Source organism: Zalophus californianus, chromosome 3 (genome assembly GCF_009762305.2).
Source record: "Zalophus californianus isolate mZalCal1 chromosome 3, mZalCal1.pri.v2, whole genome shotgun sequence".
Taxonomy (NCBI): Eukaryota; Metazoa; Chordata; class Mammalia; order Carnivora; family Otariidae; genus Zalophus; species Zalophus californianus.
The window spans coordinates 1,032,165-1,047,276 of NC_045597.1; the positions used below are offsets into that span (position 1 = coordinate 1,032,165).

Here is a 15,112-nt window from a genome sequence, read left to right on the forward strand (position 1 = left end):
GCCCAAGCCAAGTGACAGAATCTAATCTCTCAGAAAAGTATTATTTAGACCACGAGGTAATGATATATGACACATTATATGGCAATATCAGGCAAAAACTTGGCAACTTACTTTTAAAGATATATGGTTATTTCCTCTTCATTTCAAGGAAAACTAGGGACTGCGGACGCCCTCCTCCTGCCCAGTGCAGCATGGAAACCCAGAGGTGGCCGATCGAAAGCCGAGAGCAAGACACTGCCAGCCCAGCGTTCTCTCAGATCTAAAGGAATCCATTCAAACTGCTCCTCAAAGCTCATTTTAAGTAACCCTTTAATTAATACAGAAAACGAAGGTCTGGTTAGGCTCCTCCCCCCTTACCTACACCCCTTTCAAGCGCTTGTCTTAGATTTTATTTATATTTGGTGGAAAAAAGAAGCATCTGATTAATTCAGATTTTTCCTCCTCAAAATGAGCTGTGGAGAGCCCCACCCCTGCACGGGGCTCTAGAAGCCCTTGGCTCAGATTATTCTCGACCCACAGATACGGATGCTTTCTTCAAACGCAACTGACATGCAGGCTGCACAGGCGGGTCTCGGCCAGGCTGGGCACACACCGGGATCTCCAGTGTGCAGGACGGTACCTATCCTAGGCAGAACGAACGCAGGCTGACCGTCCCTAGAGACCTATCAGCAGCCAGACAGATGCCCCTCATAGCTGCTTCCTCCCTGCTGGGGAAGAGCATGAGGCTGTCCTACAGACAGGAGACGCATTCCCTATGATTCAACACATGATGTCAGGCTTCAGAACACAGGACTCAAGGCCGGCAGCTCCTACCAGTGTGCCTGCAAACCGCATTTAGCCTCTGCACCATCTCTTCCAGAGCCATCTCTTCATTTCTCAGCCAAAACCTCATCCTCCGTCAGAACCAGTGACCCTCCGCAGCTTGCTTCCCTCCGCAGCAGAAGGTGCCTCATGGGTGGGGTCGAGCGAGTGGGGAGGGGGCACGGCCGCGCCTCCCTTCCTGGGATTGGTTCCCGAGCCCCGCCAAGGGGGCGCGCCCTGCGGCAGGGGGGGCTGCTGGGCGGAAGCGGAAGCAGCGCGCCTGCCCCGCGTGTCCCCACGGCCACTCGGGAGCCCTGCGTGTGCACCCCCGCGGTCACCTGGAGCCCCGCGTGTGCACGGCCGAGGTCACCTGGAGCCCGGCGTGTGCACGGCCGAGGTCACCTGGGAGCCCTGCGTGCTCACCCCGCGGCCAGCTGGGGGCCCCCACAGTACCAAGTGTGCTCCCCGCGCAAAGGCACAACCCGCTCCCTGTCCCTAGCAGCCCTGGGTCTCTGCGCCTTCCCCGGGAAGGAAGGAGGAGCTGCGGACCGTGAGGCGGCCACCAAGGTGGCGCCGGCACCTGCTCCGCCCACTTTACCTCCGGCTGCCCTTGGGCAGGTGCAGAGGCCGCAGCAGCTGAGCCCACGCTCTCCACGCCCACGCATGCCGCCCCAGCTCACTGGGTCTAAGGCAGGTCCCCGGTGGGTGCGCGGGCGGCGGGGGAGGACCGGCTGCTCCCCCAGCCCGCTGGCCTGGGGAGGCAGGGGCGGGGAGGGAAGTGTGCCGCCCGCTCGCTGGGGCCCTCCGACCTCACCATGGTTGACACGAAGCCACTGGGTGCATTTTACACCTCAGCGCCCTGCAGATGGGAGTCGTGGTGCCTATGGCTGCCACCCCCGAGGACTGAGGGAACAGGTGTGCGGGCACTCGGGTCCGCGCCGGGGACTTGCCATCCTTATGTGGTTGGCAGGACAGGCAGCATGCCCTTCCTTATGGAGTATTTCAGGAAGAAGCGCCCATTTCCGTACAGGGTTTGGGAAATTCAAGCATGAGTGGCTGAGCTTCTACCTGCATCAACTGTCCACATAAGGGCACCAAGCGGCGCCCCAGGGGTCAACAGACGAGGGTGACACAGCATTTGCCCTCCAAGAGGTCATGGGTCTTGGGGACAAGAAAGATCTGGAAACTAATTGCTGCAGCATGAAATGAAGGTGAATAGCCACACGTGGAGAGTGAGGGTAAAACTGCTTTTCTCTTTTCTTTTCTCTTTTTTAAAGATTTTTATTTATTTATTTGAGAGAGAGAGAATGAGAGAGAGAGAGAGCACATGAGAGGGAAGAGGGTCAGAGGGAGAAGCAGACTCCCCGCTGAGCAGGGAGCCCGATGCGGGACTCGATCCCGGGACTCCAGGACCATGACCTGAGCCGAAGGCAGTCGCTTAACCAACTGAGCCACCCAGGCACCCTTCTTTTCTTTTTTCATTTCTTTTTTTCTTTTCTTTTCCTTTCTTTAACATCAAAACCACTTGCATACCAGCAGTTCCATATGGTTCAAGAAGAGCCCGGTGAACGGAGGGTTCCAGAACGGTGTCACCGCAGAGCACACAGTGAGCCTTCCCCTTGTCCGGGGCTGCCCTCTCCGGAACAGACCCCACTGAGCCAGACACACACCTTCCCCATCACACCAGCTGCCTCCACTCAAGGCAGAGCCTAAAATGTCTACAGCGCAGGTCCTTCTCTCCCCAAGTGCGGCGGGCGGCACCCAACTTCCCATTGTCCCAAAGGCAACGACCCCCACCCGTGTCCTTCACACCCCCACTTTTCTCGGCCCAAACCGGTCCCCAGCCACTCACCCGGATGGGACATCCCCGCCCCGAGGCATCTCCACTCCTCCCTTGCCTGGTTCAACCCCTTTGGAGCACAGAAGTGTATTCGGGAGGTGCTCAAACTTGAGATGCAGTGGGAGACCTGAGGGCTTGTTGACCCCACATGGCTAGGCACCCCCCAGCGTTTCCCATCCTGTGGATCTGGGGTGGGGGCAGGAATGTGCATTTCCAGCAGGATCCCAGGTGAAGCTGACGCTGCTGGTCCACAAGCTGAGAACCGCAGCGAGCCCATCCCATTTTTAAACCAAAAACTAAGTGGAGGGCAAGGCAGACCCTCTGCCCCCTGCTCTCGCTGACTCCCGCGCCCTTCGTGCTGGGGCGCCTCCACTCACACTCAGCTTCTTTCCTCAACCCCGTGCCTTCCACTCTGTCCCTGGTAGTGCCTCTGGCTGGTGCCATCCCCAGACCAAGCCGCTCACTCCAGCGCTGCTTCAAGGGCTGAGTCGGCTGCCCTCTGTGATGGTTGCTGTTTTCGGGGCCACGTGGCCAGGCCTGGTGCCCAGATGTTGGCTCGAACACCAGGCCGGATGTCATTTTGAGGGCATTTTGTAGATGTAATTAACATGTAAGTCAGCTGACTCTGAGTAAAGCAGACCACTCTCTTGGTGTGGGTGGGCCTCGTCGAAGCAGCTGAAGACTTTAGGAGACAAAGACTGACCTCCCCTGAAGAAGAGGGAATTCTGTCTCCAGACTGACTTTAGACTGATGTCAGACTCGACCTGCAACATCAGCTCCTCCCTGGGTCTCCAGCCTCCACCTGCAGATTTCAGACTTAGCAGCCCCACTGCCACGCGAGCCAGTCACTTACAATACATTCCTTTCTCCCTCCCTCTTCTCTCTTGCTCGTTCTCTACCAAAGCTTTACTCTCTCCTTAAATTAGGGCACAAATTGTGCTTTCTATGAAAATCTTTTCATATTTGCCTAAAGTATAACAATCATAACAATACACCCAACATTTGCTGAGCACTTGGTATGTTCCAGGGACTCTCCTAACCTCTTTGAATTCATTTAGTCTTCACAAAGAGGTGGGCACGACTCTTACGCTGCTTTATAGACTCGGCACAGAGAGGTTAACTTGCCCAGGGTCACACAGCTGGTCAGTGGTGGAGGCAGGAGTCAAACTCAGATGCAGATAGAAACCTAGACAACAAGTGTTTGCTTCAGGGAAACGTCATCCTGTCTCTACTGGAATGCCATCCCCAAAGTCCCTTATAGGAAATAAGGGACAGGTAGGCAGGGAAGGTCCCGAGCCCCATGGCGCATCAGAATCTTGGCCGGTGGGTCCCAAGGGCACAGGCCTGCTTTCTATCACTGTCTTGCCCTCTCCCAGAGAGGAAAAATAGGCCATGACTGTTCGCCTGTCCCATGAGGCCAGACGGCACCCAGGTGGGAAGGCAGATGTAATGTTACACCTGGATACCAAACACATCCTCTTAGCAACCATTACGGAATGTTAGCCATGAAAGGAGGTGAGAAACAGGAGAGCTGGAAGGGTTCTGAGAAACCAGGGGCCCTGGGGAGCCTGCCCTCCTGAGACAGGTGCAGTGCTCTGGAGGGAGGGGGAGACCCCCAGGGCTGGGAGAAACCACAGCCGGGCCTTGCCTGTCCTGCACTGCCCCGTCCCACCTCAAGGGGGCAGCATGGGGGAAAGGGGCACTTGGAAAGAATGCTCCGAAGACATGCACACCCATTAACAGCTGGGGTGTAGGGCAGGTGCGTCCTGGAGCACAGATGGCCACTGGCTCCTGAACAACTCCTCCCTGGGCAGGGCCAGCTGAGCTGGGCAGGTGGGCTCCCTGCCCCTGCATGGGGCCACTAACAAGGACACGCATCCCTGTGGCCTGGTGGTGAACGAGCTGGTGAATGAGGCGCATCGGAGGGCAAAATGCCCTGTGGAACTGATGTGAAACCATATGACAAAGTCCAAGATATGGGCAGCCCCTGTTCCTGCAGTGTGCTCTGGTACCTGCACACCAGCGTTCACAGACACCCACGTCTGCAGCAGCGTGGCTTGCGGGGGGGGGGGGTAAGGGGAGGGGAGAAGGGAGGAGGGCAGGGGAGAAGTGGGGGGGAAGGGGGAGCACAGCAGAGAAGAAGGGAGGGGAGGAGGAGTGGGGGGGAGAAACGGAAGGGAAGGGTAAGGGAGTGCCAGGGAGGGGAGGGGGAGGGGAGGGGAGGCTGAAAGCAGTCGAGCTGCCCCCATAAATGGGAAAACTAACAGGTTTCCCCATCACAACAGCAAACCACAGGGCAGCAAGTTGCAAATACACAAAATCTGACTCCATTTATACCAAATTCAGAAACGGGCTCCCTGCGGTGAGCAGCAGAGACACACAGCGTGGCCCCCAAGCCCTCAGCTGGGAGGCTGCAGAAGCAGGTGGCTTTCCTCGCACAAGCTTGGGGAACAGGGTGCGGTGCGGAGATGCCCACTACCCAGGCCTGCCCAGGCAGCAACAGGCTTCCCGGGAATGGGGGCTAAAGGAACCCGGCAGGGTCCCCTGACAGGAGGGCCTGCACAGATGGGCGCCTGGAGGAAGGGGCAGCGGGGTGGGGAGCCGAAGTCCTCAGGAGGGGGGACCGCCACTAGACACCTCTCAGCCCAAGCCCCAGGCACCCGGCCTGCCGCCACCACCTTGTCCCCAGCCCTGGCTGCCAGCGCCCGGGATGACCTCCGCCAGCTACCTTTCCTCGAACCCGGGGCCAAACACCGGACAGGAGAGGCAGGATCCCGGGGGCGGGGAGCTGCGAGAGCGTGCCCAATGCCACTGGTCAGACTGCGGGGGATGCACCTCACACTTGTCAGAGGGGCTTGGATCAAGAGATAGCTGAGACCCTGGCAAAGGGTGCAGAGGAAGGGGAGAGCTCGGGCTCGGCCTCAGGGGGGCAGCTGGTGCGGCCGCCGTGGAAGCAGCATGGACGGTCCTCAAGACGTTAAAATGAAACTATCATATAATCCCGCAGTTTTACTTCTGGGAACACACCTGGGGAAAAGAAAAACACTAACTCAAAGAGACACCTGGGCATGCGCCTGGTGGTCCTGCCCGCCTGTCTCTGGCTTTAACAGTGTTTGGACGGAACAGACCCGGAGACGCCCCTTCTACTGGCCTCTGACCACCCTCCAACCTTGGTTCCAGCCATAACCTTAGCAGCCACCTTCCTGCCACCCTCAGCCTCTGGGACCAGCCAGCACCCTACTGCGAGCTCAGCTCCTTATCACCCATCACCCATGAGCTTCCAGATTCATCCAAATTCTTCCCCCCGAGGTGGAGGCCGCCGTCAACCGCCTGGTCCATGTGCACCTGCCTCTCTCTGGGCTCCTACTTTGACGATGATGGGGCTCTGGAGGGCATGGGCCACTTCTTCCTCGAGCTGGGTGAGGAGAAGTGCAAGGGCACCGAGCCTCTCTTGAAGGGGTGCCGTACCCTCTTCCAGGACAGGGAGAAGCCGTCGCAGGACGAGCGGGTCAAACCCTGGACACTGTGGAAGCCGCCCGGGTCTGGAGGAGAGACTGAACCGGGCCCTTGTGGGTCTGCGTGCCTGGGTTCTGCCCGCACACACCTCGTCTCTGTGACTTCCCAGATGAGGAGGTGAGTTCATCAAGAAGACAGGTGACCCCCTGACTCACCTCCACAAGCTGGCCGGCCCCCAGGCTGGGCTGGGCGAGCATCTCTTCGAAAGGCTCACCCTCAAGCACGACCAGGAGCCTCTGGAGCTCCGCAGCCTTTGGGGGGCCCCTCTGGCGTCCCCCTGGTGGCTGAGCCTCTCCCTGCAGCCTCGAGGCCACTTTTTAAGCCCCCTGGAGCCCTCTCCCAAGCCACGGACCACATGGAAACAATAAAGCTTTCTGCAACAAAAAAGGGGTACCTGTACCCCATGTTCGGAGCAGCACAAATCACAACAGTCTGGACACGGAAACCAATGCACCCTGCATATACTCGGGGCCACTACTCAGCCATGAAAAGGACCCCCTGCCATTGCAACAACAGAGGCAGATCCGGAGGGCGTCGCGCTAAGCGAAAGACGTCTGAGGAGGACACATGCTGTACAATGTCGCTTGTATGTGGAATCCCGAAGCACGGAACTCGTGGGCACAGAGAGAAGCTGTAGCTGGTTTCCCGGCGCCAGGGGCGGATGCTGCTCACGGGCACACTTCCCACGAGCCGGAGGGTGGCCTCGGGGCCGCACGTGCAGAAAGGCGGCTAGAGTTAACCACCCTTGTCACATACCTGAGAACGGTTAAGAAAGTAGACCTTGAATGTTCTTACCACAAACCAGAAGTATGAGGATGTGACATGTCAGAAGTGCTAACTAACCTCATTGTGCTGATCATTCCAAAATACACACCTAGACCAAATCATCCTGTTGCAGGCCCTCCGCTCCCTGAGGCCATGTGTCCACCGGATCTCCGCCCGGCATGGGGGAGCGGCACCGTGGGAGATGGTGAAACAGGGCAGCCTCCCAAAAGGACTTAGGAGTCCCCACTGCCCAGGTTTGGAGAAGATGGGTCTACACAGGCGAGCAGGCATGGAGGCAGCAGGGGAAGGCGGCCACCATGCGGGGTCAGCAGAAGGGGGGCCACGGCGCTGGGCCTGGACGACCAGCAGCACATGTGGGCCCCCGAGGGCCGCGCAGACAGGACCTGGGAGACAGCCCAGCAGGTCAGGGCACGTGTGTGAGCAGGTGCGTGTGTGTGCCACGTGCCTTCCGCCTTGCTCCCACGGGGAAGGCTCTGGAGGGAGGGCGGTGAGCGAGGAGGAGCAGGTACCTGGGGCAGCAGGGGAAGAGGGGGTGGAGGCTGGCTGTGCACTGGGCAGGACTGAGGCCAGGGGGAAAAAACCGCAGCTGTGTCAGTGACCAAATGTAACAGCCAACCTGGGGATCAGAATAAAGCATCACCAAGGCCCCCTGTGCTCCGTCCAGAGAGGGACCAGGATGCTGGGAGGGACCGGGGAGCCCGGGGGGAGGGTGTCCCACAGAGGAGGAAGGCCCGGAGGAAGGGAGCCTGCACCCCGCTCTGGAACGCCATCCCCCGGCCAGTGAAGAGCCCAGGTCTCCGAGGACGAGGGCTCACACAGGAGCAAGGCTGGGACGAGCTTGGTGTAGTGCATTGGGGAACCTCACCCAGATCACCCAGCGGGCCATCAACGACCACTAACCGCCCGGGACAAGGACCTGGGACCCCGGAGTGACCTTCGGGAAGGATCCTAACTGGAAGCCTCCGAAGGCTGGGTGGCGCTGCCGGGCGGAGTGTGGGCGCGGGTGCGGGAGGGCGTCACTGCGGAGCCTTCTGAGGAAGGGGTGAGCCTCTGACCCCCTCACTCTGCCAGTTCTGAGAATGGACGGGCCACAGGTCCCACGGCAGACATGCAGGGCGGGGGGGCGCCCGGGCCACAGGCTTCCTTGGGGCCCCTTTATTCTGAGTATGTCGCCAGACTCGGGTCCAGCCCTGCCGCCCCAGCCGCGCATCTGGAGCAAATCTTTTGGGGGCATCAGCCTGTGCATCGCGTCCTGGCCCAGACCACCCCCAAGTCGGCAAGCTTCACGTGGGAAACAGGCTCCTTCTGGCTCATGCCACTCAGCACCGCAGGCTGGGGGCTGACAAACCACATGGATTCTCACAGCCCCGGAGGCTGGCAGTCCAGGATCAAGGCGCCTGCGCGGTCAGGCTGCAGGAGGTTCCCGAGGAGCCTGTTCTGGGGCCTTCCCACTGTGTCCTCGCAGGCGGCAGGCGAGGGCTCACTCTGGGGTCTCTGGAGGAGGGCTCCACCCCATGACCTCCCCGCCTCCAAACGCCGTCTCCTTGGGGGTTAGGATGCAGCATGTGGATTCTGGGGACACAACATTCAGAACAGGAGGCTCCTCGGGGGCCCCACCCGAGCTGCTGCAGCCTGGACATGCCAGGAGGGGCCCCCAAACTCAAGCCTGTGACTGAGAAAGCGCTGCAGAGAGCAGAATGGGGACCGTCCCTGTCCTCGTGCTCAGAACCTGTGGACGTGTCACCAGCGTGGACACAGGGCCTTGGGAGACGTGACAGGCTGAGGATCTTGAGACCGGGAGATGGTCCGGGATTCCTGGCCAGGCCCCACGTGTCCCACGGGCCTCACGGCAGCAGGGGTCAGAGGCAGGCGCAGGACGTGGGGCCACGGTCAGGGAGCGTGGCTTCTCCAGGAGCCTCCAGAAGGAACCCGCCCTGCCCACACTTTGGTTCTGGACTTCTGAGCTCCCAGGCTGGGCGATCATAAGGATAGTAAGTGTGTGGTATCTGGGCCACTGCGTGTGGTCGTTTGTTATGGCGGCAGCAGGAAAGCGCTGAGACCATGCTCGCACACTCTTCCACAGAGCCGTGGTCATCCCACCCCTCAGGGGAGAAGCCACCCCACCGGGCGAGGCCCCCGAGGCCTCTCTGGACCAGCAACCACACACGGGCCTCTTACAAACCCCGCGGGGTCCGCAGGTAGCGCCCTCTCTGTGCCCATGAGCACGTCTGCCATCCGGAGACACACCCGCTACCCACGTAAATTTCTCCCCGCCACCACGTAGACATCTGTGATTATTCAGAAAACCGGGTGAGGGTGCCTGTCCCTTCCTAATACATTCACAGCCCGTCGAGGAGCGTCAGGGCGCGCAGCCTGCACCGGGAGGCGTGAGCTCCAACGAGCTGGGCCCTTCTAGACGCTGGTGTCCCTCCTGCCAACGACGCTCCGCCCGCATCCGCACCAGTGCAGTGACGCATTCGCTGTCACAGTGAGGAAACAGCACTAAGGAGGGAACCGCACGGGCACCAAGGGGAATGATTTCAACAGCTGTGATTGAAGGGAACAAGGCCAGTTGCCTCATCTTGTTTCCTTCTGTTGTTTGGTGAGCCCACCGCAGAAAGCCCTCGGGACAGCTCACCACCTCGGGGAACGGCTCAGCACCTCGGGGAACGGCTCAGCACCTGGGGACGGCTCAGCACCCGGGGAACGGCTCAGCACCTCGGGGACGGCTCAGCACCCAGGGAAGGCTCAGCACCCGGGGAACGGCTCAGCACCTCGGGGACGGCTCAGCACCTCGGGGAAGGCTCAGCACCTCGGGGAACGGCTCAGCACCTCGGGGAAGGCTCAGCACCTCGGGGAAGGCTCAGCACCTGGGGACGGCTCAGCACCTGGGGACGGCTCAGCACCTGGAGGAGGGCTCAGCACCCGCGGACGGCTCAGCACCTGGGGACGGCTCAGCACCTGGAGGAGGGCTCAGCACCCGCGGACGGCTCAGCACCCGCGGACGGCTCAGCACCTGGAGGAGGGCTCAGCACCTGGGGACGGCTCAGCACCTGGGGAAGGCTCAGCACCTCGGGGAACGGCTCAGCACCTCGGGGAAGGCTCAGCACCTCGGGGAAGGCTCAGCACCTGGGGACGGCTCAGCACCTGGGGACGGCTCAGCACCTGGAGGAGGGCTCAGCACCCGCGGACGGCTCAGCACCTGGGGACGGCTCAGCACCTGGAGGAGGGCTCAGCACCCGCGGACGGCTCAGCACCCGCGGACGGCTCAGCACCTGGAGGAGGGCTCAGCACCCGCGGACGGCTCAGCACCTGGAGGAGGGCTCAGCACCCGCGGACGGCTCAGCACCTGGAGGAGGGCTCAGCACCCGCGGACGGCTCAGCACCTCGGGGAAGGCTCAGCACCCAGGGAAGGCTCAGCACCCGGGGAAGGCTCAGCACCCGGGGAAGGCTCAGCACCTCGGGGAGAGCAGAGGAGCGGCTGTCATCAGGCAGGAGCAACCCTGCAGGGAGCCCCAGGCCGGAGGCTGTGCCGGGAGCGGGAGAGCGCCTCTCCTGGCACGGCTGGCTTGGGAACAAAGGACGCTCTGACGTCAGACGTCAGGACACACAGGTGTCTGGCTCCCAGCACCCTCCTCCAGTTCTTTCCAAGAGCAATACTAGAGGAAAAAGAACTGATATTTAATTTTATGAAATTTTCCTGGTTTCCTTGTATTACTAATACCTCCAGGTAGGAATACAGCTGCCATTTATTTGAATGAGACACTCGCACTCAAGGGAAGCTTGTCACAGACCGCATGGGGCCACAGCGGCCTCCCCACTTCCTGCCGATGTCCCCGTCCTCCCCCACCACCGGATGGTCAGGATGGTCAGTGCCTGTGTCAGCCTGCAAGGCTCTATTCCCATCATCCAGACCAACACTCATCTGGGGGCCACTGTGCAGGCATCTGGGGGTGTGGCTCATCAACACCTGCAGCCAGGCGGCTCTGAGGAAAGCAGATCACCCTCCCTCCATAATGTGGTGGGCCACGTCCAATCGGTCGAAGGTCCCAAGAGCAAAAACCCAGGTTTCCCTGAGGACAAGGAATTCTGCCTCAAGACCACAGCATGAAAACCCTGCATGCGTCTCTACCTGTCCTGCACACTTCAGACTTGCCAGATCCCACCATCGCATAAGCCACTTCCTTGAAACAAACCGTAATGCATGTGGATTTATGTCTGTGCATCTCCCAGGGGCTCCATCTCTCTGAGAACACTGACTGGGACAGGCCTGGGGAGGAGACCCAGGAGCAAACTGGTATCTTGGGAAGACCGCTGGGGAGGGCGCTGCGCACATGTGGAGCCGCGAAGGAATTCAGGGGCAGATACTGGATGTGAAGAAATTCTAGGAAAACCTCAGCCAACTATCTTGCTACTGCTTTCCCGTTGTGTTTATGTGATACACTGATGGCATTCAGTCTTCATAAGCCAAAGGGGCTATTCAGGTATAAAATAAAACTCCAAATGCTAAGACAAAACCGTGTTTGCACTCATGTTGGCACACATGTGTGGAAACTGGAAGGACCCAGACAGGGTAGCACGGCCCCTGGGCACAGGGACACCCACATTCCGAAGTGTACGTACAGCATAAGCCATAACCTGCCTCGCTGAAAAAAAATAAAACACCAACGACAGTGAAGGTGAGTACTGCCTGGAGACAGACGGTTTAGCGGAGTCCGTGCCCTGGGAGGATGAGCTGCGCTCAGCGCGTCGCTGGGCCTCCGTGCCTACCTGCACAGTGAGACTCAGCCAGATCTCCCAGGTCCTAGACTGCCTTGGTGCTTCATATGTAAAGAGCAAAGTCTCTCCAATTTACAGGCCTTGTAACTGGACCGCTGCTGATTCATAAATACAAGCGTTAGCTCCGTCTCTGAAAATACGTGTCCTCTACGGAGAAAAGCACCAGGGACCCTGGGAGCACGCAGCGGTGCTGGGACACAGCCGCAGTAACACGGGGCTGCCCGTCTGTGAGCAGCAGGGGCCGGTCAGGACCCTTCCACACGCACCGTTCTGCTCCAATGCCAGGGCCACATTCCTGGGCAGCGCACCCTTCAGCCTTCACTTTGTTTTCTTTCTGGGAGGTCAGCTCGTGAATAAGGCTTCAAACCCACCCTCACAAAGCCGTCTGCCCTGGGGTGTGAGACCAGGAATGGGCAGGGAACACGGCCACCCGGCAGGCTCTGAGGGGAGGGGAGCACAACCTACCTCTGCAGGGCACAGCAAGGGACGCCTGTGACCAGAGCCTCGGCTGCGAGGACAAAGGATCAGTCTACTGGGAGCCGACAAACGACGCGATCGGATCCATCAGGGAGTGTTACAAGCACGTCAGCCGTTCGGTTATATAGAAAAAAGAGGTTTCAGAAAGTCATTACAACTTAGAACAAAATTTTCCCGTGCCCTCTTCAGGCCATATGTCTTGATGTCTGGCACTACAAATATGGTCCTTGGACAGAAGAAATGCAGGCTGAAAATACAGTATTTTTAAAAAGGCAAATGCTTAAAGCTAACTCACAGTTTGACTTACAACATTCTCCCCGTACTCCCTGAAATAAATTCAGGTTTTAGGTACCGGGCCGCGCCTCCTCAGAGCAGAGCAGAGACTCCTGACTCTCCAGGTGGCCACGCGGGCCCAGCGCCACGCACTCACGGTTCAGATTTGGCTATTTTGGTTCCTTGGTACTCATGCCTCCCGGGAAGTAGGAAAAATAAATCAATATACTGTGGCATCTGGACTTTATTCCTATGCTTCACACACTTTCTAGGAAACCAAATAAAACCATAGAAAAACTACTGTTGGCCTTCATGGGATCTGGCTTCCATCCCTCTGGGGCTCGTGCAACATCTGAACTCAATTCTGGCAACTGGGGCTCGTTTTATTCTCCAAAGTGTCTGGGGATTTCCTGGATATATGCATTTTTAAAAATATTTTATTTATTTTAGAGAGAGAAAAAGGGAGCGAGAGAGTGCAAGGGAGCGAGAGAGAATGAGCGGGGGGGGGGGGGGGCAGAGGGAGAAGCAGGCTCCCATATGTGGGGCTTGATCACGACCCTGAGATCATGACCTGAACGGAAGTCAGGAGTTGGACGCTCAGCCGACTAAGCCGCAGCCGGGCGCCCCCGGATCTATACATTTAGAGGCCCACGTGGTCAAGATGTGCATCCGCATCTGCGCCCCAACAGGGAGCCACTGATCCCAGGCCTGGAGGGTGACAGACACATGGCTGACGCTGGATGCAGGAGACGGCTGTGTGAGGTGGTGGGAGCACCCCTCCAGGAGACTCTGCCTGGGTTCCGGGGTGGGCTGCGGGGTCCAGACCGCAGCCTGCCCACTGACCAGGCGGGTGGCCTAGGAGAAGTTACTCGGTTTCCCCATCTTTAAAATGGGGATCACACAGTATCTATGTCACTGGGTTGTTTGGAGATGAAGTGTGTGTATAAGTAATTGGAACAGTGCCTGACATGCGGTAAGCGTTCGATAAATATGAGCCATGCCATAACCGCCGACTGTAAAACCCAGGGTGGACCCCAGGAAGAGCCCACGTCAACAAACCTGCGGACTGTGTCCCCGTGTGTCAGAGCTGTTTGTGACTTCCCGCAGCGGTCCACGCGGGCCTGGCGCTCCCTCCCACTCCTGACCCGTGAGCTTCGGGCCCCGCCTGAGGTTCGCTGTTCCTGCTTTGCCGTGCGCGCTTCTCCGTTTACCCGTCACGGTGGGAGCCCCTACCAGGTGCCGCATGCCACGTGCTGGGGGTACAGTGCTGGCAATGGACAGGATCCTCCCCTTCATGGCGTGTTCCCGCTCAGTAAGGTGAGCCGGCCACGTCCTCCTGGCCACGTCCCCGGTCCTCGCCTCGCCTTCTACCCGGGGCAGCTTTGATCTGGGCCCTCCCCCGGTGCCTGTCCTGAGAGGCCCAGTCCTGGCCGCCACACGGTCAGTTCCGCCGATTTCTGAGGCCCCGTGCCCAGCACTGGCCCAGGTCAGCACACTCATTACTGCAAGAAGCTGTGACCGCACAGCACGGGGCTGTTTTCCTCCTTACAAAGCAAACCAGCAAGGACGAGCACCTGCTGTTTACAGAGCAGTGTGTCCAGGCCTGCAAGGAGCACACAGAACACAACAAAGGCCCCTCAGCAGGTGCCCCCACGTGCAGCCCCCCCAAAGAACCGAGGCTCTGGGGCAGTCCCCCCGAGGGGCACGCCAAGGCTCAGCCACAGGAAAGCGGTTATTCAGGGGGATCACCCTCCGCTGGGCACTGAGGACACCTGAGTCAGCAGGGGAAGGAGGTGAAACAGGACAGAAAATAAAGGTGGGTACCAACACCTTTCTTTCTTTTAAAAAATTTATTTAAATTCAATTAATTAACATATTTCATATCATTAGTTTCAGAGGTAGAGTTCAGTGGTTCATCAGTCTTATATCACACCCGGTGCCCATTGCATCACGGGCCCTCCTTCATGCCCATCCCCCAGCCACCCCCTCCCCCAGCCCCCTCCCCTCCAGCAACCCTCAGTCTCTTTCCTACCTCTCTGATTTTGTCTTGTTTTATTTTTTTCTTCTCTTCCCCTATGATCCTCTGTTTTGTTTCTTAAATTCCTCATATCAGTGAGATCATATGATAATTGTCTTTCTCTGATTGACTTATTTCGCTTAGCATAATACCCTCTAGTTCCATCCACGTCATTGCAAAAGGCCAGATTTCGGTGTGCTTTTTTGATGGCTGCATAATATTCCATTGTGTATATACACCACCTCTTCTTTATCCATTCATCTGTCGATGGACATCTGGGCTCTTTCCACGGCTTGGCTATTGTGGACATTGCTGTTATGAACATTGGGGTGCAGGTGCCCCAGCAGATCCCTACATCTGTATCTTTGGGGTAAATACCCAGTAGTGCAATTGCTGGATCATAGGGTAGCTCTATTTTCAACTTTCTGAGGACCCCCATACTGTTTTCCAGAGTGGCTGATGGTATTTTGATGGTATTCCGATAGAGATTGCACTGAATGTGTAGATTGCTCTGAGCACCACGGACATTTTAACGATGTTCTTCTAGTCCATGAGCACGGAACATTTTTCCATTTCTTCGTGTCTTCTTCACCAACACCTTTTTCTCTTTTGTTTGAATGTTT

At 58.4% G+C, this 15,112-nt stretch overlaps 1 protein-coding gene across 17 annotated transcripts in view; it reads right to left on the minus strand.

Annotated features, from left to right (window-relative positions):
* MCF2L (MCF.2 cell line derived transforming sequence like) overlaps nt 1-15,112 on the minus strand; it is a 136,319-nt gene that overhangs the window by 92,404 nt on the left and 28,803 nt on the right. Inside the window, exon 1 of one of the 17 annotated variants that reach the window (XM_027590164.2) lies at nt 814-988. The exons of 14 other annotated variants lie outside the window; for them this stretch is intronic. In XM_027590164.2, the coding sequence (XP_027445965.1) occupies nt 814-892 (79 nt within the window). In that variant the 5' untranslated portion in view covers nt 893-988. Of the gene's footprint in view, nt 1-813; nt 989-15,112 lie in introns of those variants that run through there. 2 more of the 17 variants (XM_027590171.2, XM_027590175.2) reach the window with 2 other exon arrangements.